This window comes from Peromyscus maniculatus, chromosome 8, assembly GCF_049852395.1.
Source record: "Peromyscus maniculatus bairdii isolate BWxNUB_F1_BW_parent chromosome 8, HU_Pman_BW_mat_3.1, whole genome shotgun sequence".
NCBI classification, from domain to species: Eukaryota; Metazoa; Chordata; class Mammalia; order Rodentia; family Cricetidae; genus Peromyscus; species Peromyscus maniculatus.
In genome coordinates this window covers 96,138,648-96,164,417 of record NC_134859.1, presented here as the reverse complement: position 1 = coordinate 96,164,417, position 25,770 = coordinate 96,138,648, and the positions used below count along the sequence as shown (strand labels likewise).

At 42.7% G+C, this 25,770-nt stretch overlaps 1 protein-coding gene across 10 annotated transcripts in view; it reads right to left on the bottom strand.

Annotated features, from left to right (window-relative positions):
• Cep112 (centrosomal protein 112) overlaps positions 1-25,770 on the bottom strand; it is a 432,181-nt gene that overhangs the window by 27,201 nt on the left and 379,210 nt on the right. For all 10 annotated transcript variants that reach the window (XM_076543620.1, XM_076543621.1, XM_042283013.2 and 7 more), the window contains one exon: positions 13,792-13,881. In XM_076543620.1, the coding sequence (XP_076399735.1) occupies positions 13,792-13,881 (90 nt within the window). The remainder of the gene's footprint in view (positions 1-13,791; positions 13,882-25,770) is intronic.

The following is a 25,770-nucleotide window of genomic DNA, read 5'->3' as shown; positions in this document are numbered from 1 at the left end:
TGCCCCCAGAGAAGTCTTTAGTAGAAATGAGAAAATACGCTTACAAATATTTATAACAAAGATGATGTTTTTAAATTCCAAAATGGAGCCATTCGAAACCCCTAGGAAGGGGGCTCAGTGGTTATGAACACTGGCTGCTCTTCCTAAGGACTAAGGTTCATTTCCCAGCACTCTCATGGTGGCTCACAACTGGCTATAACTCCAATTCTAGGAGATCCATTGCCCTCTTCTGATCCCCAAGGGCACTGCACACATGTAGTACATAGACATACATACATATAAAAAACACTTATACATACACAAATAGAAATAAAAAAAATATTAATTTTTATTATGTTATTTTATGTGTATGGATGCTTTATCTGCATGTATATCTGTGCACCGTGTGTGTAATATTGTGTGTTGGATGCTGTGGAACTGCAGTAATAGATGGTTGTGAGCTACCATGTAGCTGCTGGGAATTGTATGTGGGTCCTCAGGAAGAGCAGCAAGTACTCTTAACCACTGAGCCATCTTTCCAGCCCTAGTAAATAAAATCTTTAAAAAAAGAGAAACCCTTGGCAAGGGAACTATTCCAATGAAATATAAACTTGATGCCACACTGCAGGCCTAGGCTATGCAACAATACAAACTGGGATGGAAAATGCAGAGAAAGACAAAAGCCTTATCTCTATTTAGGAATAATGTAAACGTTTACTTAGAAAACCCAAGAGACATAGCGAAAACTCATTAGATCTCATATCAGACTGGTTCTTCTTTATAGCACAGGTCTGTTTGTCTGTCTGCCCCTCTTTCTCTTTCTCTGTAATATATACATTGCAAAAACTCTGGATACTTACTTCCTGCAAATGTAAGCAGTAACCATGCAGAAAATATAAGGGAAATCCACAAAAGAAAAAAACCTACATAATAAGGCTGGCATCAACTTAACGCAAAATCTTACCCCCCCCCCCCCCATGGAGGAACAGGTCAGCTGTCCTGAAGCAGACTGAAGAGTAGCTCAGGAAATGCAGAGCTGTGAAGTGCATGACAGGAAAACTCAACATTGCAAGTTATCCTAAAATAATTCATATGTTCAATGCAATCCGAGCCAGCCAATCAGCGGGATTCTAAGAAAGAAAATCTTCAGGCTTAGGCACGATTTACATGAAAGAGGAATGCCTGAAAGTAATCAAGACTATGATAGGAGGACCTGTCCTTGATAGGTGATGTCTGGTGCATGTCAGTACTCTCCTAACCCTGGTATTTGTAATAGCTGATTTGGTCTACACGTCAACTTTATGAGGTAGGTATTAACCCATTCAGGACAGGGACATGGAAGCAATAAGTAAACCAATTAGCTGGAGGTTCTATAGTAAGTGGGAATGACAGAGCTGGGATTGGAACCTAGGCAGTGTTCTTCAGCACTTGTAATACACAACTGGGATCCATACTAAATACACAAGTAAGAAAGGAGAAAATAGTTCCCAAAAGACTCATATCTATGTGGAAAATTTGATTTTTGGTAAAGGTAGCTTTTTTCTTAAATGTGGGAAGTATGTCTTAGTCAAAAATGACAGTAATAACTATCCACTTTTTTTCCCCCAAGACAGGGTTTCTCTGTGTAGCCCTGGATGTCCTGAAACTCATTCTGTAGACCAGGCTGGCCTTGAACTGAGAGATCCACCTGCCTCTGCCTGGGATTAAAGATGTGTGCCACCACCACCACCCACCAATAATCTGTTTGGAAATAAAACTAATAAAGTAACATTCTTATATTAGTTTCCTATCATTCTTATAAAAAAATGACCCAATATTCATCTGCTTAAAATGACATGAATTTGTTATCTTGTAGTTCTAAGATCAGACATCTCAGGGGATTAGCTGGTTCCTCTGCTATGGGTACCCCAAGGACAAAAATCAAGGTGGCGTCCTGCCCAAGGTTTTATTGGAACCCATGGAAAGAACTCTTTTCTATGCCCATGCAGGTTTTGGGGCAAATTCCGTTCCTTACAGCTACATTTCCTTGCTGGCTGTCATCTCAGGCACCTTTTGGGTCCCCTAGAGCTGCATGCATTGCTCATCAGGCTGTTCCTTCCATCTTTAAAGTGCAACTGTGTGTTTGGTTCTTTCTCCGCACTCTGACCCTTCCTATTGCCCCATTCTTCACCTCTAGCCATGGCCCCTCCTACTGAGCTGCTCTTCTGCTCCTACCATGGCCCTTCCTACTGACCTGCTCTTCTGCTCCTACCATGGCCCTTCCTACTGAGCTGCTCTTCTGCTCCTCCCATGGCCCTTCCTACTGAGCTGCTCTTCTGCTCCTACCATGGCCCTTCCTACTGAGCTGCTCTTCTGCTCCTACCATGGCCCTTCCTACTGAGCTGCTCTTCTGCTCCTCCCATGGCCCTTCCTACTGACCTGCTCTTTGCCTCTAGCCATGGCCCTTCCTCCTGCCCAGGTCTGCTTCTGCCAGAGGAAGTTCTTTGCCCATGGCAGTCTTGTGTTTGGATTGGGCACATCACTTAGATAATCTGGGATAATCTCTTTTTATAGTTACCTTGATTACCCCTGTGAAGTCTTTCTTTTTTTTTTTTTTTTTTTTTTTTTTTTTTTTTTTGTCATACCCACAGATTCCAGAGATTAGATCACAGATCTCCATTGGAAGTCATTCGGTCTATCGGAACCCTTATCTCACAGGAAATATAATTAATGGTAAATGAACAACACAGAACTCTGTACTTCATAACCTGGATTGGGATGGCTTTCCTAAGTAAATCTGTAAGTCATCTAGAAAACGACAGTTGCTGAGCCTTGTGTCACAGCCCCAGCCACTCTGGCTCATGGGGATGAGGCAGGAAGATAGGAAGATGGCACCCTCAAGGTCTGTCTCCATTACAGAGTGAGTTTTAGGCTAGCCTTGGCAATTTAGCAAGATCCTTCTCAGACAGAAGGAGGCAGGTGGGAATCAGCTCAGTGGAAGAGTGTTTATTGAGCATGCATAAAGACTACGTTCAATCTTATCACAAAAACCAAACAAAACCCCAGACACAGTAATCTCAAAACACTAAAATACTGAACAAAAAATTTAAAAGATAAGCAACCAGGAGTATTTGCAATTTACTTGACTAATAAATCTGTAAGATACAGAATATATCTTAAAAAATTCTATAGGTCAAATCAGAAAAGTAAAGGGGCCTCAGCAGTTTACAGAAAGGCAGATGTTGGACTTCCTCCCAGCAGCAGTTTGTGTCAGAGCATCAGAAAACTGCCTGGACAGAGAAGAATCCGTGCTAAGAGCACAGGAGAACCAGGACTGGCTTTGGGAGAGTGCATGTGGCAGGCTTTGACAGTGTCTAGAGTCGTTGATGAGAAGCTGAACAGATGGTTTAATAGTCTCTTACACATGAAATTGCAGTCTGGGACTTTCTAAGGGGGAGTGTCTGGTAAAACCCCATGCTTTGGGCACATGCCAAAAAGGTTACATTCTGCGAGAAGGAGTGACCGGCTTGGAAATGGACCAGCTCTTTCCAGCAATGAAGTCTGGCCTTAGATCATCTCAGTCCCTGAAAATGAACTGGAATTATTCCAGACTGCAGTGCTGCTACCTGACTGCAAATGTGAACTCTCTCTGGAAGAAATGAACATCATCCCAGGTCTCAAATCATCTCTATAACATTCCCTATGAAGTGTCTACACTCAAAACAGCCAGTTCTAGGGAAAGGAGGTGATCACAATCCCAAACATACAAACTTGCTTTAGATTATGGCTATCACACATACATTTAAAAAGAATCAAGATATATGTGCAACAGAATTAGGAAAATGATGGTGAACTTTGGTACAAATTAAAAAAATTAAAAGAACTAAGTAGAAATTCTAACTGAAAAATATAATCAATTTTTAAGACTGGCCTAGTAGAAGATTAGATACAGCTAAGGAGAAAATTAGTGAACTAGAAGCTAGACAATAAGAAAATATTCAGAATAAATACAGAGAACAGAGTTAAAAGGTTCCCCCCACAACACAGACACACATGTGTACACGTACACATGCCCACGTGAGCACACACATGTCACACACAGTAATACTACAGTTGTTATGGAATATTTACAACCTGTTAAAAATATTTCAACATAGAAGATTACAGACCCAGAAGGGTTCATCTGAATTCTATCATTTTTTTTTTTTTTGAGCTGGAGAACGAGCCTAGGACCTTGTGCATACTAGGTAGGAATTTTATTTCTGAACCACTGTCTGCATGAGGAAGAGCCCACGGCAGCTTTGACAGGCCGGTACCAACAGGCTGAAGATTTCTTCTTTCTCTTAATCATCAGGACCTAGAGAGTGTCCTATGCCCTCCCAGGTCTCCTCGACCCTTCACCATAATGTGCACAAATCTTAACTACCTGTTTCCCTTTATCATGATAACAGGGCCCCTTACAGGATAACCAAGTTTCTGTGCCAGGCCTAGACATACAAAGTTTCAAAACAGGCCCACTTTAACATTTTAATCATGTCTACTATGCTGTAGTCTTTACTAGCTCTGTTTTTTTTTTTTGTTTGTTTTTTTGTTTTTTTTTAAGATAGGGTTTCTCTGAGTAGCCCTGGCTATTCTGGAATTCACCTTGTAGACCAGGCTGCTGGCCTTGAACTCAGAGATCCGCCTGTCTCTGCCTCCCTAGTGCTGGGATTAAAGGTGTGTGCCACCATCACCTGGTTTACTAGCTATTTTTCCCCATTTAGTTCAGTGTTATCTTTAGTGTTTGAATATTCATATCTTTCTACTTAGAATTATTACAATTTTTTAAAAAAAATTTAAAAAAATTTAATTATATATGGGTGTGAGTATGTGTGTGTATGAAGGGCTATGTGCATGTGAGCGCAGGTGCCCAGGGAGGCCAGAGGTGTTAGGTTTCCCCGAGAGCTGGGGTGCTCTCTTCCGAAGGTGACAAGCAGGGTAAGCAGTCATGAAACATCTCTTTCTTGTCATCATGCTGCTTCTTCACCCCACCCTCTTTTACCATCTCTCTGTTTATCTCTCCTTTCACTTCCTCTTTCCAGCTGTTCACTCAATTCCAAGAATTCAGTGCTTAGAGGCTGCCAGAAAAGTCAGCCTCCATGGGATACTGCTCAGGGACACAGGCTCCTTTTCCTCTTCCTGGAGATCCCATTCCATTACCAAGGTTAATGCTTCACAATTTTTGCCCACTAATTTTAAAAGGTGGTAAAGAAGCAACTTAGTTTTTGTTTCTGTCTTATAGTTCTTAAAGCTGCCATGATTTATTGGTGTGGAGTATATCATTTGAGGATTAAAAAAAGATATCTTAAAAAGTTCAAAATTAGATTTAAACTGCCTTTGAAAATTAGCTGAAGTGAGAAAATATTGTTAATTACTTCAGCAGAGAAGCATAAGATGAGCCCCAGCCTAGGCAGGCACAGCTTGGCCTTGAGTGCTGTGCGGGAGCCCACATTTCCTGGGCTCTGCCCTGATCATCCTCCCTCAGCGTTTGCTGCAAAGACAGAGAGCCACTTCAGCAATGCAGAAAATGCTTTCTGGACAAACAGCTGCAATGGTGCGGTGGGTGCCTGGCTGATATTTGCAACTGATATGTCAGCAGAGCACAGGATTAAAACCATGCAGGAGGCACACTGGGGATCCTCCTCCCCTCTCCTCCCCAGCACAATAAGTCCAGTGAAGTTCAAAACAAAGAGACCGAAGAAAGCAAGGACGAAACACAGAGCACATTCACACCAGAAGAGAGCTTTCAGTGTGCCTCAACAGTGCTGGGATGGTGTGAGTGTTTTAGGGAGGGGTTCAGGGACAAGTGCTTGACCTGCCTCACTGTTAATGTCTCCCGACTAACTGCTTTATAAGGGACACGCTGCGATGTGTATTGTAATAAAAATATATTGTCCCTGACACGGAGTTCAAGTATTTGTTTCAGAAAACAGACACACGTAGACAGGCTCATTGAGAAGAAGATGTGGCCAAAATTAAATGCATTTCTATCCTTCATAACAATTCAAGCCTTAGGATGATGCATCATGCCAGCTGTCTGGGAACAAATGCATTTTGTTGGCACGGGAACAAAAGAATCATTCTGAATTTTGTAAATAAACTGTGGTTATTAAAATTACTTGAAACAAGCCAGAATAATAACCATTAAACATGAAAAGTCAATAAAAGTCTTTGAATTATATTTCTGTTGCAATTATTATTCCTGTTTTCATAATGTGCTCTGGGAGAAAGCAGTTTTGAGTTGTTAGTACTTTCAAATAGAGTTCACTGCTGATGAGTTAGCCCACAGCAGCCAAGGCAGGGGAGTCTTAAAATCCATTATGGAAAAATGAGAAAATTAAAGACTTGGAAGTCTGTAGAAGACCAGTTCTTCCTTTTAACAATTGTCACGATTATTGCTTAATCGATTTTCTGTCTTCCCAGCACCATCTTCTTTAAGGCTGCTCAGGACTCCATGGATTTGTTGGCTACCCTTGATGATGACTCAGGTGGTTTAATGATAAGCAATGCTATAAAATGAAAGCTTTGAACACATTGATTTGGGTTCTGCTCTATCCATGTTATTCCCTGGCAGATCACTGAGCACTGTGGGAGGCAAGCAGCCTCCTTGGGAAGAATAGGGGTTAGCAGTTGATGGCTGTAACAAGTGGAAGGGCGTGAGGCGCTGTGGGGGATGCCATGCTGGTACTACCCAAGAGCCACTTAACACTAAAAGCCCCAAACTTCCTCCATCTCCGGGACCTAGGAAGGAAGAGGCAGGGTGCTCAGTTCATCTGTGGAGACAAGAAAGGACCATTTGGACGTCCTTTCACTCTGGCCTTCTCAGGGCATTAAAAAAAAAGATTTCCTATTATTGTGCATGTATGTGTGTATGGGCATGAGTCTGCCATGAGGTGTGTGTGTGTGTGTGTGTGTATGTGTGTGTGTGTGTGTGTGTGCGCGCACGTTTTAAGTTAGGGGACAACTTTTTTAAGTCACTTCTCTGCTTCCATCGTGAGCTTGAGGGATTGAACTCCAGTCACCAGGGTGGACCACTAAGTGCTTTTACCTGCAGACCCATCTCGCTGGTCCCTGAGAAGATCATTTAAGAGAAAATCAGAAGGGAAACCTGCCCTCCTTTACAGGTGAGCAGAAAGGAGGGCTGTGTGGAGTAGGTCTTGGCACCTCTCTTTATCTTAGTTTTCCTGGTTCCCAACACTGTGGGTGGCTGTGGGTGCTATAATGTTTGGGGAATAGCTCAGGGCCACCAAGGCTGTGAGAAGCTGTGAATGATCTTGTCAAATGAAATGACCATCTCAGACTAATAGCTGGAGTATTAGTTTCATAAAAGTCTAGACAAATATATGACTAAAAAGTCATGTAGACTATGTTTAGGATGTTAATCCCAAAGGCCTGTATCCATGAGCCAAGTTCAGGGCCTTTTGAGCAAGTCTTCAACCTTCGACCCCCTGTATCATGTGATGCTGTTAATCTTCCTCCCTGCTCTCTCCTCAACCCTCTCCCTCTGTTCTGTCACTCCCTCCTCCCTCCCTTTCTCCCACTACACTCCCTGAGCACAGCATGGCAGGTGGGTGAGCACAGGCTAAGGGCTGACACACAGACCTAATGGTTCCAGTGCACGGTCCTTCCCTCCGAGCACAGTCAGTAACCAAGGGAGTCAGATGGGAAAGCCTTCAGTGGAGATCACAGGAAGTGCCACACAGGACAGATGACAGAGGGAAGGAGAAGCCTTCCCAGAGTGATTCACATGGCTCATAGGTGTCAGGAAGGTGAGAGTCCATATCCTCCAGGCACAGACTGATGGGGGACATTCTCCTGTTCCTATAGCACTAAATTCTCCTGGTTCTGCTCTTCCCTTCCATTTGGCTCCATTGTATCTGCCTCTACTTTTTTGGGTCTGAGCAGGTGCTCAGAGCTCAAGGGCTCTTTCTGGAGTTGGTGATTCAGTCTCCAACTCCTTTGTCCCACATGAACATCCCTCCTAATGTCTCAGAGGCCACATCGAAGAAACAATTGTAGTGACGTCCACTGTGCACCATCTTCTCATTTGAAACATTCTGCCAGTTTGATACATTCCTTTCTTAGTCCTGCTTCCACATCTGTGTTTTGTGAAATTTTCCTTTCCATTCTCTTTGACAAGATCTAATTCGAGTCTTTCATGTTTCTCTTGTAACTTGCAATGTGAACTTCAATGCTATGGTGTCTGAATGGATCTCTTATCTACTGTTGATGACTAATCTTTGCAAAGGATAAACTAGACCCCATGGCACTCCCTATCTGAAAGACATTTCCAATTGCTGACTTTTGGACAGAGACTGGAGCTCCTAAGTACTGCGTCTGAGACTGGCCGCCAACTGCCCTGACACATACCCCTGTGCTCAGTAAGGAGCAGATACTTGGGAACAAAGCATTTTTTTCTTTTCTTTTTTTTTTTTTTAAAATGGACGAAATAAATGAAACCAATTTTCTGGTCTTGTTTTCCTCTTTACTGATATTGCCCTCTGGCCAAAACATTACTTAATACCCCCTGACTACTTCAGAGCAGTTCTGCTTCACAACTTGCATTCTGTTCCCTAGCTCGAATGCCTTTCCTCTGTTCATTCAACACCCAGCTTGGAGGCCCCTCCCCGCTATGAATAACTAATTACACACACTGCAGCTGCATGTTTTATAGTGTAAAGTATTTTTACATATACTATCTTTGATGTTCCCAAGAGCCTTCTGGAAAGGTATCACTAACAGTTCACGGAAGAGGAAGGGGCTTGAGTAATATCACGTGACTAGTAGACCAGGGTAGATTTAGAACCACAACGCTTTTACCGCCGGATGACACTAGTCATGAAGCCTCCCCACTTTCTTCACTTGGGTCTTGATGGGGTCTTTGGGACAACCTCAGACCTAAGCACACAGTGACCACCAAGACCGGCTCTGGTCACTAGATTCTCTCTTGACCAATGGGTTTAGGCCTTAATCATGAGGTTGGGCCTACAAAGCTGTGGCTGAGGTAGGATGGGCGAGTGACTTCCAGAAACTATGTATTCTAACCCACTCTGGGCTACCTGTGCCTGTACAATCTAGAGCTGGACACGTCCTATACTAGTAGGAGTGAAAGCAGCGGACTACAAACAACAACAACAACAACAACAAAACAAAAAAACAAAAAACAACAACAACAACAAAAATGATGGCCAGAAAGCCAGAGTGGCCGCCAGAGGTAGCCTGAGGCGATGGGAGCCAGGAGCCGTTCACTGAAGGTTGCTGGAAGTGGAAGTGGCAGCTCTTTGCTGACTAGCCATGGAAGGAGCTGCTTTACCTGGGTCCCTACACTCTTGAAATGACTCGCTGTTGATAGTGCCATGCCCTAGTAGGGCACTGGGAACCCAACCTTCTCCTGGCTGAATCCTCACCCCTATTCTCCCCAGGGACCAGGAAGATGTGAAGTAGCGTCAAGGCTCTTGTTCTTCCCATGACTTAGACTGAGCCTTTGAGCCGTATAGATGAAAAAGCCTCCACTCTAACTCCGTGTCCGAAGTCTACATCAATACTTGGCTTTATGGTATTGTGAGACTAAAAAACCCCCGACAGCAGGATCTACAACTCATTTATCTTGCTGTCTTCTCACACCCGGTATTGTCTTGCACAGAGAACCTGTGAAGACCAAGATGAGGCTTGAATAGGGCTTAGTGGTAGATCACTTGCCTAGCGTCTATGAGGCTCTAGGCTCCATTCTCAGCACCAAGAGGGGAGAAAATGTAAAACATCGAATAGAAAAGAAAAAGCACCTCTTCCATGAAATGGTCAGCACTCTAAGTTATTTACTAGGAAGTCTCTGAAGCATTGGCTTAAAAAAATTTCACTTATTTAAAGTAATTTTTCTGAGAAACAAAGTGATCAATGTAACCAAATATGAAAAAGGAGAAAGTCAATATATCAATAGAGACCACTCGACTTAATGAAATCTTTCCTTAGCCACTGGCAAAATCAATTAAATCCTTATGAAAGGTAATCATGTTTTCAACATTGAGATCACCAGTCTGAAACAGGGGGCTTATTACAAGTGTTTTAGCACTCACACTATATAGGCCAGAATTTGATTCTGTTTCGTGATATTGTTATAAAAACATGATTTATCCGTGTTAAAAATGCCCAGAAAAGTTCAGCTTATTTCTTTTTTGCCTTCTCTTCTCTCTACTCTATAATTTGCCAGATCAAATCATCTATTCTCCTTGTGAATTATAAAACATTTGGTCCCAAAAGTGAATTTCAGTTTTAGCCATAACATTTGATCTGCACCTGAACTCAGGTGATAGACAGCATCTATCCACTTTATGCTGTATTACCATGATGGAAAAACCATGCAGGAAGGGAGCAGAGCATACCAGCCTAGGCTTGGTCAGCTACTCCTGGACCATACACGGGTGGCACAGCCTTTCTGGAGGGTTGTTTCTTTGCACAAGGAGGAAGTTTGATCAGAGCTCTGATGCCACCCCCTTTCCTGCAGTTAAGGGTTTCTTACCCAGATCTTATCTATAACTCCTGGTGTGGATAAATATAATGGTGATTATATTTATTACTATTAGTTAGATTAACTTAGGGAACTAGCTATTTTCTCATTCTAGTTCTCTGAATTTGGACATAAGGGTCAGTGATGGAGGTGTGTTCTCTGCCTGGCTTGCTGATCTGCCAATGGAGGAGACAGAGGAGAACGGATGGCACCCAGGCAAGTGGTGGGCAGGAAGGATACCACCCATCAAGACCTGATGAGAAGGAGCCTTTTGTTTTTAATTAAAAACATAACTTTTAAAATGCCTCATTCATTTTTTGTTTTTGTAAAATCAAAACACAGGAATTTTTCTTAAATGAAAACCAGAAACAGTTTAAACTTTTTTTTAAAGCAAGTAAGTTATAAAAAGAAGCCTAGGAAATTGTCTTTTGTAATTCTGCCAGTTTCAATTAGATTTTTTTATGCAACTAGTATCAGGATAATAATATTTAGTTGACAAGAAAGAGCAGAAAGTTCTAAGTAGCTGTTCTGTGTTCAGTTCACTTCAGTTGTTTGGCTGGGTGATGTGAGGCTAGCTACTGTTACTGTAGCTGCTACAAAGGTCACTAAAAGGGAAAGGCATAGTCTAATGCTGTCAACATTTTAGGCATCCCAAGTCCATAGAAAGGGAAACTCTGAGAATCTGTGACCATAGCAGTCCTAATCCTTATTGATTATTTTTCTTGGGGTCATAAAATGAAAGGGGGAACATGAGTCAAATTTAGATAAAAGGTTAAATTAGGTTATAGGTGAATATTATTTATTTATTAAAGACAGATTCCTTGCTACTGTTTTGTGTTGAAACAGCTGGCCGTTCTGTTCTAGCTACAGCCTAGGGATCTTGTGCAAAGAACCTAACACCTCACGGTGGCGATGACTAAGACACTCAGCTTCATCCACAGATATTTCCTGATGTTTCTTTGGTAAACCAGAGCCTAATAGAAGGTATCAGGAATTAGTGTAAGAAGGATTCTAAAAGCTATTGTCACTGCAAACATGAAAGCAACTTTGATGATCAAAAAGAAGTCAACAACAAAAACAGGCTGAAAGTAGTTCCTGAATCCTTCCCTATTGTTCATTTGGGATTTCTTGATTTCCCAACTCTCAACATATTATGGAATTTTCTGTGTGAAGTTTTGCCATGAATTTAAGTGGTGTCAACAAAGTTTTACCTTAAGTCACATTTTACCACAAAATGGAGAAGCCGCGGCCCTCCAGGGAGCTCCAGAAAGTTTTCTGCTTTTCAAAAGCTTGTGTTTAAATTTCTTTTAGTTACAAGTGTCCTGGGCAGAGGGTGGTGCTCAGGTGACCTTCTGTGACAATTAGACTCACGTGGCTTGGACCTGCATGCCACCACACTCCCACCTAAGGATGTGGTTTCGTCTGTGGCCAACTCTGCCCTGCGTCCTTCCCTTTGTCCCGTGCCCTTCTCTGTAGAAGGCCAATGGGATGAGCTGCCGTCTCAGGCACTTAGAACGCCACGTTTCCTGTCTTGCCATCCTCAGTGAGCCTGTGATTTGAAACAGGCGCCGTTTGTTTCTTCCTTTCTTACACTAACTAGAAATGAACCTTAAAGCTGTCGCGTTAGGGACGAGGTCTAGAACGCGGATGACCTTGTGTCTGATACACTTCTGCTAGGTGGGGTCTTATGTGGCCATCTGTAAAGCAAGGACGGCAATGCTGACCTTCTATGGTCACAGAGAGGACTGAATGAATGCTTCTTGTACATTTGGAAAGTATAGCTTTTTGTTTTTTAAATCAGAGTATTTCCACCATCTTCAACTATATGACATGGATACTATATAATACCCAATTTATCAATACATGCATATGTATCTGTGAAAATAGAACTATAAATGTGACATTGATTCTACAGGGAACACACCAGGGTGTGGCTAGCAGTTATAGGAGTCAAGTCAACACAGCAGTAAGTTTTAACATTTTAAGTCTCATTTCTTTATATAAAAATTAACTCAGAATGGATCACATACTTGAATGTAAATCATACAGCTGTAAAACGTTCAGGGAAAAAGGAGAAAATCTGGATCTCAGTGCTGGGAAAAAGGTTCTCTAGCTTGACACTAAGAACAAAAAAAGCTGATAAACTGAACTCAGTTAAAAACCTTTTGGTTAGTGAGTCCGTTGAAAGAACTCAGAGACAAGCTAGAGAACATGGGGAGGCACGTGACCACTGTACAGTGCAGCAACCGTCAGAACTCAGCACCATTTTGTTCCCTCTCTGCCTTCAGGCCCTCTGTGAATGTCTCCAGAGAGGAACAGAGCCTCCATGACCAGCCCTGAACACTCAGGGTTTTCAAACGTCAAGATGACCCGTCCTGAGAGCCCATACTGAACTATACTGGCACAGCTGAGGTATCCGTACCTGGCAGCACTCCTGGTGGCTTGTGCTGGCTATTGTGACACTAAGAAAGCAGTGACAGGACTGTACCCAGTGGCTGAGGACAACGAATCACCCGGAATCTCATTAACGCTCTTGCTCTGTTGGGCCACTGTTAAAGCTTTTAAAGTGTCAAAATTGCCACTTGCTATAATTCATTAAAACTAAAAGTTGAGTAAAAATAAGCCTGTCATTTGAAAATAAAATAGGTCATTAGCTATTGTCATAGTCAGCTTATTTTATTAAAAAAATGAAAGAAAGAGAACATTAAAACATAAAAGAAAATCTGACTTAGCCTGTTAACTAAATAATGCCTATTTATTTTATGGGGTTTTATACAATCTGAAGAAAAATCAGAATATATATTCACTTATTTTTAAATGATGGTGGAGAAGACACTGCTGGCTGCCTACCCAACATCTATTTCTCTGCTTCTCGGTTTCCTTCCCTTCCTTGCGTAACTCCATCATCAGCTGGTGAGTCCTGACTGGTCATGGCTAGTTGGGGTACTCTCAGTTCTCTTGCCCTTGGTTGAGATGCTAGGCCGAGCATGTGGCCTGCTATATGAAAACTAGAAACCGACTACCTTCTGTATCCACACAGCACAGATATGGGTGGGATATGTGGCATTGCTGTAGCCATCTTGGGCTTGCTTTGAGAATTAGGCCACCAAAGGAGGCTGAGGCACTGGAATGTTAGAGATGCAGCTCTAATGTTCTGTGTGGTCCCACTCGCCCCTGATTCTAATGACCCGGTGGGGCACTCTGTCTCAAATCAAGAGGGTCCTAGCTGACGCACTGAAGCAGGCACTGAGACAGAGAAGGAAGGGACAAAGGAGCCAGAGTGGACCTACCTGTTCCTGTGCCTCCAGGTCTCTGTGCTGTAACTTCTTCTCTGCACTTTGCACCTGATTAGAGCGGGTTTCTAGTTCAGCTTGTAAAGCCTGAAACAGTGTAGAATAAATACAGCAACGTCAAAAATTAGTGTGCTTGAAAAGTGGCTTCTCAACATGAACTGATATTACCCGGGCCTCAGATGGTGGCTTAGTGTTGTTTCAAAGAGTTTCAGCTAACGAGCCCAGGTTTTGTGTGCTAGGCCCACATCCTTTGTGCTTTAGGGAGACCTAGAATAAAACTGCAAGTGCAGCTGAGTGGTGGCACATGACTACAAACCAGCACTCAGGAGGCTGAGGCAGAGAACTGCTGTGAGTTTGAGACAAGACTATATGGTAAGACCCTGTCTCAAAATGCCAAAAAGCCAAAGCAAAGCAGTCCTAATGTAGAAAACAGACAAATGAGCAAGTGTTGATTATTATTAAAATGTCTCATTTCCAGCATCGGGCTACAACCATGTGACGATGGATGAAGTTAACGTTAGTGAAAGCAGCCTTCCCAGTTAAACAATGAGGTGTTGGCATCTACAGGTACTGTGATGTCTAATTATAATTACCAAAGCAATAGTAAACCTGAATGAGTGTCCACAGCAACTTAGAGGATAGTGTGGAATTTGAAGAACCTGCAAGAGGTGGACAGAGGTGACCTTTCAGTTGCCAAGTAGCTGTTAGAAGCAGATTCCAGGTCATTATGGGGAGGGAGGTGAGAATCTACAAAAGTCTATAATTATCATCTTGTCAATCACCATTTTAAGTAAAAAGTAAACTAGAAAAGATGAAGAATATACAAGGGTAACTCTGTATCATTACAGAAAAGATACACAGAAGGTTTGTGTGAAGAGAAAGCATGGGTGATAATAACAATGATGGTAACCAGTCTCAAAATGAACTAAGAACTTCTAATTTACAAAGTAAAATGAGTTTATGTGCTTTATGGTCTCTTTGATATTAAACATTATAAATCTACAATCTGACCAGGTCTGGGCATGAGCTTGGGAATCTCAAGTTTTTATCTCTTTTTATACTATTGCAGTCTGTTTCCAAAGAGATGGATGCAATTGTTCCAATTCTTGTCAGTTATGTAGCATTCCTTTACTTGTGACAGCTCTCAGCAAACAGGATGGTATAGCACCTTCTTAAAAATAGCACGAGTGTGGAGAGTGACGGCCACTGTTGGGGAGGGAATCCATGCACTTCTCTGTCCAGCTCTCTAGCTCAGCCTACTGCGGTTAGAGATCGTCTGGAACCCAAGCCAATGATGCTGTCTCGTGGAAGAAACCTGGAGCCACTCTCCAGCACCTTGGAAATGCAGCTTGAGCTCTTCAGTACGGCACCAAAGGGCCTTGGACTGACGGCATGGAGGAAGCCCCCGTGGGCTTGTGTGTTGTTCCGGAGCCACGGTTACTTACCATTGGAAACAAGCTAAGGCAGCGTGGACGGTATTTCTAACTCCCCTGATGAGACTTTGTGGCAGGTCATATTCTGTCTTTGCTAGCGAGGAGATCATGGGGGCTCTGTGTGCTCAGGTTCACATGGGCTGGCATTAATGTTTCTCGAACTTCAGATGCAACACCTGGGCTGTGCTCTGCTGCCTTTCTCTTTCAAGCTAGTCTCTCTTCTCTTTATCCCACCTACCCTGTTCTGAAGACTCGGTTCGAGCTCACCGGACTCCTCTGGGTTCTTCCCCACCTAGTGTTGAGGAGAACTAACGTACGTGCCCGGGTGAGGCTGCAAATGACTGCAGCTGTGGGGTCTCTGCCCCTCTGCAGGCTCAGTGCCTGGCCAGCCCAATGCCTGGCCCAGGGGAGTCCCGAATCGCACCCGAAGGGAACTGACTCATAAATGGTGGGGTTCTCCCTGAGGATGTCTGCCTTGACCGTCAGGGCTTCTGGTGGTCCTTAATATGGTGCATTTGACCAGTGGTCCTCAGATGTCACACAGGAGCCTTGGACAACAGGCATGGCTATAGCTCTGTGTGCTTGTGTGCCATACCAATTGGTATTAGCACCCCAAGAAAAGGGACTAGTCAGAGACAGCCACCTCGGAGCCAGAAATCACGCTCTTACCAGACATCCAGCCTGCAGATGACTTGTTGCTGAAGTCTCAGCTCTAGAGTAGAGAGGAATCAGTGTTGGATGTTTGTAGCACTGTAGCTTAGTTGGTATAGTTACAGCCTCCTGAGCTGACATGCAGCTTGCAGAGCTGGGTCTGAACAGGTACAGAGCGCCTTAGAGCCATGAGCAGGGGGACACTTGTCTAGGGAAATGAGCGAATTGAGGAAGGTTCTAAAACCTGCCCTTTGTCATGGCCACAAAGCAGCTTAGGCAGAGATTTGAAGAGGAAGCCAGAGAGCTTGAGAATCTGGAGGAGCAGGAGGCAGTGGTAGAGGCAGTGTGAGGGGAGTCAAATGAAAGAATGTTTCTAAGGGAGACAATCGTTTCCAGGAGAACAAAATCAGATCTCATCTTGTCTTTTTACTCCACACAGAGAGACTATTCCATCTACCATGTTTTATCATTATTATCAAGATAGAATTCAAATTACACTTGCTTTTCAAAAGCAGTAGTACTTAAAACTTGTTCATAGTTAAAAAATGTAAAATACTATCTTCTTAGAGGTTAATCAGAGAAAGTTGAGTCTAGAAATGACTTTTATTATCTATTAAAAATCAGTGAAAAATATTGAAAAGTAACCAAAATCTTCTACTTTCTCAATTAAAATGTAGTGCACAAAAGGAAAATGATAGTTTCTGTTGGCAACTGTTTCAGATTTATATTCTAAAATAATTATTATATTGTTTGAATTGAACCTTTGATTTTGACATAAAGACTGTGGGAAAATGACCACAACTCAGAATGTACAACCAGTGGACTTTCATTTAAGTTGTGGTTTCTTTTTTGAAAAACAATTAGATGTTACATCACACACACACACACACATTCACACACTTGTACACACACACACACACACACACACACACACACACACACACACACACACTCAAATTAGCTTATTCCTGAGAAAAACCCAAGAAATTGAAGAACAGAATGTCCCTTTAGGTCAAAACTTTGAAGCCAATCCTGACTTTGAACATGTAAGTTTTTATTCTGTAAGATTCTTCCTTCTGTCTTGGTTCTGCTGTGCCAACTTGTATCATTTCTGAAAAGCCAGATCTTTTCTCTAATTATATCTGTTTTTGAATACTATGCAGGTCAGTTTGGTAGAGACCTGGGCTGTTCTTGATTTTTTGGTATTTTGTGGTAGGGAACAAAGGACATTGTAGCATGAATCTTAAAAAAGTCTTATTACTAAGAACAAACCTGGAGCCAGGTATTGGGGTGAATACTGGAAGATCAGAGAAGCAGAACAAGCCACAGCCACCTCACCTTGCTAATTCCTCTGAAACAGCTCATCCTGTTTCCTCAGACTGGAAGCTTCTGAGTTCTCATCCAAATGGATCTCAGCTGAACTGCTTCTTGAAAGCCTGAAGCTTAACCAGTCTCTCGTTCCTGGTTTTCACACCTTAAATACCTTTCTGCCATCACTTCCTGGGATTAAAGGCTCACTTCCTGTGATTAAAGGCATGAGTGACCATGCCTGGTTGTTTCCAGTGTGGCTTTAAACTCACAGAGGTCTGGATGGATCTCTCTGTCTCCCAAGTGATAGGATTAAAGGTGTGTGTGCCACCATTTTCTGGCCTCTATATCTAGTGGCTGTTCTGTTCTCTGACCCCAGATAAGTTTATTAGGGTGCACAATATTTGGGGAACACAATATCACCACAGGACATGTTCCAGAAGAAAAATGTAAGTGACATAATATGTTCTACACACACAATGAGGGCTTCCCACACTCTAAAAGTGAAGGAGCTAGAATATAAAGTACCACAGTAGAGGCACAGCCTCTGTGTACTGCAGGCCATGCTTTGCCCCTATGAGAAGACATTGAGAGACTGGAGGTCTGTAGTCTTAAGAGATAAGAATTATATACATATAATTCTTTATATACAATACATGTATTCAATACATACAATGAAATTTAGGCTTTACTTTTTAATGGTAATGGTCTATTTTCAATTTGAAATATGTAAGGTAATTTTTAGAGTTTGTCATAAAAATCTGTAAACAGGTGATTGGAGAGACGGCTCAGTGGTTAAGAGCACTGATTGCTCTTCCAGAGGACCTGGGTTCAATTCCCAGCAACCACAGGGCAGCTCACAACTGTTTGGAACTCAGTTCCAGGGAATGTGACACTCTTATCCAGACATACATACAGGCAAAATACCAATGAGTATAAAATAAAAATCCATATTGAAAAAGTCTGTAAACCTCCCCCTTTAGTTCTGATCCATTGGACAGGATGACACTAGGGTGGAAATTCCACTTATAAAGGTGGACTGAGGATGACTCATACTTGTGCCCCACTTGAATGAGCGGCCTGGTCAATGATGCCCACGCTTGTTTATGCGCACCACTCCAATCTAGTTATGAATGGGGCTGATAAGGTCGCCTATGAGCAGGCTTTCTTCCACATATAAATTGACACAGAAATGATAGTTTTCTTTCTAGTACTGCTAACTTCAGGTTAAGATAAAATACAAGTAAAAGCTATAAGACTGAATTTGATTTTCTTCTTTATTTTCATTTTCATTTATATTTTTAATTAAATAACACCTCAAACTGCTGGGACAAAGGAGGCCAAGCTCCGTTACTCATGCAGGGAGACACACATCCAGGGCTTCTAAGATGACATGAGGGCAGAGTGCGCCATTTTGATGGGTGCTTTCACCAATGGTGGAGGCCACTACAGCTCCTGTTTTATTATCATTTTTAAATAGGCCACAGCTAGGTGCAAAAGGAACAAGTCTTGGCCAGCTGAAATGCCACTCAAGATTTCTTATGAAGTGTCACTTCATTCACCACTCCCCAGGATGAATAAGTGAAGCGTTTAGAGTGAGGAATGGAGCAGCACTCACCTGAAGAGCTGCAGCAAGCTGGAGCTCCTGCAGGGACCACTGAGCCACCCATCCCCAGAGCTTGCTATCATTTTTCCTATCATGGTGACATTCAGGCATCGGTCCGACACTCCTGCATTCCAGGAAACCACTTCTAAAGACCTTCTATAACCAGTCTGCCTTGTGATATTGGTGTAAAGAAAAGGGGTCTTTGGGGGATTTTAACCCAACACATCTGCTACTTTGCACATAAGTCAAATTTCCTTTCAGGCAAAAACCTTGGTGTTGTTGCAATAAGCCACATGCGTGAGAAACAGCATTTGAATATGAACTTGCTAGACCTCTGATTCAACATAAGAACAAAAACATCATGGACAATGTGACAAACAAAGAGGGCACTTTCTTGAAAGAATAAGAAAAATTTCATTTTTTCCCCTTCTTTCTCACATCTATTTTCAGTCCTTTAAAATTCCTAAAGGATTTCCTCTAAGAATGCACTTTTAAAAAAGCTAAGTGTTTCCTGGTCTGCACAGAGGTTCCAGGAAAAGAAATCATGTTATTCCAAGGCTTTGATGCTCTAAGGAAGCTGGACTCCCCCAACGCACCTCATTAATGTCCCCTGTCACACAGCAGACCATCCAGCAGAGAGTCTGCAAGGCTCTTAAAGTAGCCTTTCTATTTCCACTGAGAAATTCACACTCCATCCGCCCACGCCTCCTCCTCAGGCAGTCTCCAGTGTGAACAAGTTCTTATCTTGGGTGGTAGAAATCCAAGATCAAGTGTAAGAGCCACAGCTCGGGAACTTTCTAGAGCATAGGGAATTTCTTCCTCTGGCTGGTGTGTTAACCACATGCACTGAGTTCAGTCTTTGCAGAACAGTGCATATCATTAAAAATGTTAGATCCATACAGACCATCACTCTTTTGCCCAAGCCCAGGGAAGGGAGTGGATCCATCAGCCATTCATTTCAATTTCATTTTTTTTTTTACAATGTTAACCATTCACATATTCAACCTCAAATCTCCTCATTCAAGATTTTTTTCCCATGAAACATATCAAATCTTGATATAAGGAAGCTCAGGTTTCTCATTAAGTTCTTACAGCTCCTACAATACGCTTTTGTTCTGCTTCTACTGTGATTTCATCTGCTTCCCCCTCATTTTAGACTGTGCTTCATGAGGGCAACAACCGTCTCCCCCATCTTTAGAGTGATCTCTGAGATACTCAATACATTGTTATTTACACAGCAGTTTTGTGCTGGTAATCTGAACTGGCTACATAAAGATCAAGTGCCTTTCCATTAAAAACAGTTTCGTAGGCTGGAGAAATGGCTCAGTGGCTAGAAGGTTTATTGAGCAAGTATGAGGACCTGACTTTGAATCCCCAGAAGTCACATAAAGCCAGTGTGGTGGCATTTTTGTAATTCCAGTGCTTCTGTGGGGAGATGGGAGGTTGAGACAGGAGGATCCCTGGAAGCTCATGGGCCAGCTAAGCTGTGTGTGTGGTAGTGAACAGGTTATCCTACTTCAAACAAGGCTGAAGACAGGGACTGACACAGGCCATATATGTGCACACACACTCAGATGCAGGAAAACACACACACACACACACACACACACACACACACACAGAGTAATAAAACAGTTGTGTGTTCTGATCACCCAGACTATGCCCTCAAGTGTCAACAGTGAAATCTCTTCTGGTATTAAGATAACAGACATCAGTGTCTTTCTCCTCCAATTGCCAGGGTCAGTCATGGTTGTTCCTTCAGGAGCTCACTGCAGGCCTATCTTCCCTGCTGCCTGTTCTTTCCTATATTGTAGGGTGGGCTATGAGACTCCCTGACGGTGTCTTCCTCCTTGGTACTCTTATTGTCTGATGGTCACATAGCTCTGGTTTGGTTTTGGTGGCTGTCATCCATTCCTCATATACTCCTACCATCAGCTAACTTCCTTTTCTGTAACTTGATTCTGTTTCCAGTGATTTAGGATGCTCGTTCTCTGCAAGGTGAGCTGTAATCTTAATATTGCCAATCCTATGCCTTTCCACCGTCTCTGTAGTCCAGAGTGTCTCTGCTGGCCTGGACACTGTTAGGTCACCTCCCCTTTCAGACATCCTTTTCTTTCACACAACATTGGGATGGGCTCCCTCCAACTTCTGTTGCTGCCCCCTTCTTTTCTTTCCCCAGTAGGGTCTTCTATCTCTGCTCCTTGTCTATATACCATCTCCGTTGGGTAACAAATCAATTTTATAAACTTCAGTTGGAATGCCCATCACTACATCCAGGTTTCCCTGTGTGATGGGCAGTGTTAAGTAGGCTTGCTTGTTGTTGATTCCTAACACTCATCTCCACACACATTGTCTCACATTTGATGGCTGCAACTGCCTCCCTAATGGGTATAGGGTCAGACACCTCAGCATCATTTCAGACTTAAAGAGTTCAAGACCAAGTTCATGAACTTCTCCTCACCCAGCTTCATTCTCAACTCTCCTGATGGTTTGGTTGAATGATAGCCTTTCCTGAAAAGATATCTATTGAAAAATGTGTGATGGTTGATGGGGATGTTGTTCTGTATGCTGTGAAACTGTGTTGCTCTGATTGGTTGACAAATAAAGCTATTTGTCCAATGGTGAGGCAGAATAATGTTAGGCAGGACATTCTAACTAGAGAGAGAGAGAGGAGAGAGGAGAGAGAGAGAGAGAGAGAGAGAGAGAGAGAGAGAGAGAGAGAGAGAGAGAGAGAGAAAGATAGAGCAGGGGAGATGCTGCTAGCCACCGCAGAAGCAAGATGTAGAAGTACCAGTAAGCCACAAACCACGTGGCAAAGTACAGATTTATAGAAATGGGTTAATTTAAGATGAAAAAGCTAGCTAGCAAGAAGACTGAACCATTAGGCCATACAGTTTGTAAATAATATAAGCCTCTGTGTGTTTATTAGGGTCCAAGTGGCTGTGGGACTGGTGGGTAAGAGAGATTTGTCTTGACCATGGGCCAGGTGGGACACAGGAAACCTTCCAGTTTTATGTGAACACAGGTCCTTACAGATATAATTAGCTGAAGTTATACTAGAATAGTGTATACCCTTTTAAAGGAAAAAATAAAAACAAAACAGTCTTGCTAGGTAATCCAGACAGAGCTCAAATTCATGATATTTCTGTCTTAGTCTCCACAGTTCTGGGGTCACAGTTATGAGCCACCATGTTGGGTTTAGTGTGGGCCTTTAAACCAAGTGAACCAAGACATGTAGGAAAGAGGTTGGCTAGAGTCTGGAGTGACAGAGCAGAAAACATTAAGAACCTCTGGGAAGCCGGGTGGTGGTGACGCACGCCTTTAATCTCAGCACTGAGGAGGCAGAGGCAGGCAGATCTCTGTTTGAGGCCAGCCTGGGATACAGAGTGAGATCCAGGACAGGAACCAAAACTACACAGAGAAACCCTGCCTCGAAAAAACAAACAAACAAAAAAACCAAAAAAAAAAAAAAAAAAAAAAAAAGAACCTCTGGGAAATAGTAAAAGCTAAAGAAGGCATGGCAGCATTCTTTGTGACAGCCTGAATTCAGAGGGAGCTGGGTCTGCCCAACTCTGTCTTCTGGCCTCCTGAGCTCTGAGACAACAGTTCTCTCTAGTTTTAGGCTGTCTAAGCTTTTGGTTGTTGTATTAGCCACAGTAGGAAAACCCCTTCCATTATTGTGTATGTTTTCTCTACAAACACTAAACACACACACATGCACTCTCCCCACCTCCCAAATAAATCTTAAAGATCTATTGTCCCTCACAGGGTCATCTGCCCATCCCAAAGGACACAAGAACAGGATGTTCTGATTGGCAGGTTGTCATACACTTGTTGTACTAGAATGAATCATAAAATTAGTTCCATCTCCAGGTTAGGAAATGAGAATAGAAGACAGGTGTGGCCCTCCTCCCCGAAAAGGTGGAAGTGCATCTTTACAAGGACAGGAACGAATGCTGGAAATCAAAAGACCAGACCCAGCTCTGCCTCCCCCATCAGGGTCCTATGAAAGAAGTATGTGTGTGTATGTGTGTTTAGTGTTTTGAGAGGGAACATACACAACAATGGAAGGTGTTTTTCCTCCCATGTGTACTTGCTTCCTATGGCTAACTTGACAACCAAAAGCTTTCATACGACCCAGTTCTACTGGAGGTCGTTGTATCAATGTGAGGACCAGCAGGACACTCGCTGTGAGATGATCGGGAGAACAGCACTAGGGAAATGGAGTTATTTTATACTTATTCACTAGCATTTCTATCGGTAGCATTTGCACCCATGCCATTTCAGGTTACAGAGAAAGCTGTTTCAGTACGGCAATGGCACATGCTAGACGAAGAGAAATGCTCGGGATGGGAAGGCAGAGAGTCTTAGGTGAGCTTGCTTCCCATGCCCCCACATTAACACAGGGGATGCAAATCATCTGTGCCAGGAAAAGGTTGTTCTTTTTTTAACCTTAGGATTCTGGGATATCTGGAGCCCATACTTATGAGGGAAGAAGTTTAAAACTTTCCATTTAAACCACTTAGAATGAGAGGATTTACAAAGATCCTGTTTAATGTTCAGCTGACACATTGTCAAAAACATTTATCATGCAACCTTTTGAAGTTTCTTCCACTCCTTTCTAGTTATTAAAGCTCAGATTGCAGTTAGTTATCAACAACAAAGCAAACACGTGACAGTGTTTTTATAGTCAACCGTTTGGTTTCTGAACTACTAAGCAGTATTCAGTTCTTCTGATCAGAAAAATGATCAGTGACCTAGTTTCCATGCTGAAAGCACCACCCAGCTGATTTCTAAAATCACTTCTGGATGGACCCAGAAAGAATGCCAGGGACTGGGAAACTTCTTTTCAAGTGTTTTATGATGCTCCAAATTTTAAGAATGTTCAGCTATAAGAATGTACCACTTTATGTCAGAGAGGAATTCTTTCAGTGCAAACCCAGAAAGAGTGACCTACATTATGGAGGCGAGTTCTCTGGCAACTCAATCCCTAATGTAAATTTCTTCAGATTAAGAATACACAAAGCATATTCCAAGAACACACTAAGAATACATTAAGTTCATATTTTGGATCCAAGAGGATAATACACTTAAAATATTTGAGTGTAGACAGTGTGCTCTACATCATACGGGAGGTACAAAGTGGGCTGAGCCCTGGTCGCATCTTTTAGGCAGCTGACATTATCATCCAAGCTATGTGATAAAGACAAAAAGCAGGAGGGCACAGTAAGTGTCTTAAGCAGCCATTTGAGAACAAAAGGAACAGGAAAGAACAGAGAAAGAAGTTCAAAGACACCACAAGGAAGGAAGCAGATAAATCCAGACTGTGGAACATTCTACAGGACAACTGACCTGCTTTCTGCAAGAAGTCAATGTCATGGCACAAAAGCAAAGAAAGGAATGCTTTAGATTAACCAAGACATAAAAGACGAAGATCAAATGTAGTGTTTGCATCTTGCTTGGATTTTGATTCAGACAAGTTGCCCATAAAGTGGCAATTTGAAGTCAATGGGGATGCCTAACTATAAAAGAGGCAGTAAATAAGGCTAAGGGACAGCCTAAGTTTTCCAGGTGTGACAATGAGAATGGGACTGTGAGGACCACATTCTCTCAGAGGCATTCTGGGCTACAGAGGGTAAAATGGTATGTCTGAAGCTTCTTTCAATGTAGTTCAGCATAAAGTGAGAGGAAAAATCAAGCAAATGTGGGGCTCGAGACAAGGTCTTACTCTGTATGCCAAGCTGTCCTAGAATTCTCTAAGCCGCTCGCTTAGGCTGGCCTTGAACTCCTAACAATCTTTCTGCTCTGCTCAATGCGGTCAAATCCAATGCAGCTGTTGAAGACGGGGGCTAGTCCCTCGACTTCTGGTAACATTACAGCTTTTCATAGTAAAACAGAAAAAGTCCTACACAGTAAAGAGGCATGGGGTTTCGGTATGACATCGAGAAAGTCTTCAGGACAACTTCCGAGGAATGGCTATAATTCTGACGGGCAATAGGTGGGGAGGGGCCGAACCATCGCAAAGGAAATAACACTGCAAAGGTCAACAAGGGGCAGACTGGAGTGTGCTGAGCAAAGACGGCAGAGCTCATGGAGCGGGGGAGGGGTTGGGGGGGTTGGGGGGGGGTTTGGGGGGTTGGGGGTGTGTGTGGCGGTGTGTGAGTAGTCCTGCAAAGGGAAGCCCAGAAGAGGCCTGTGGCCCTTCATTCAGTGAGAGCAGCTTGTCCATTCTGTTCTATCTGCAGCATGAGCTAGCCATTTTATACTTCCTCTTCCTCCATCCTTTCCAAATAACCTTCAACATCCCTCTCATGGAGCAGCCTTTCCTATCAGGTCTGCTCTGGTCCTTCCATACCTCTACCTGATTGGTGCATGTTCTAGTTTTATTGCTGTTGTTGTGATACCCTGACAAAGAGCAACATGGGGAGGAAAGGGTTTGTACTGCTTATAATTCCAGATTACAGTTCATCACTGAGGGGAAGTCAAGGCAGGAACTCAAGCAACTAGTCATATCACGTCCATAGTTAAGAGCAGAGAGAAATAAATGCATATAGGTATACTTGCTTGCTTGTTCAGTTAGCTTTCTTTACTTCTATTTGTTTAGGGCTCAGCCTAGGAATGGTGCTCCCCAAAGTGGGCTTAGACAATAATCAAGACAATTCCTTACAGATACATTCATAGACCAACCTGATGTAGATAATTCCTCAACATAGACCAACCTGATGTAGATAATTCCTCAACTGAGACCCTTTTCCCAGGTGGTCCTAGGTTGTGACAAGTGGACATTTAGAAGTAACAGTGCATCATATATTACTCCCCCCACTGTATTTCGCATGGGGATAGTGACATTCTTGGCACTGAATGACTCTGAAGGCAACTTTTAAAAAAGCTACTCTGGGAAATGAAACTTAGTGAGAGCAGAGCAAATGTGTATATTAATGAGTTCTAATCTCAATGTACAAGAATGATCATGAATGC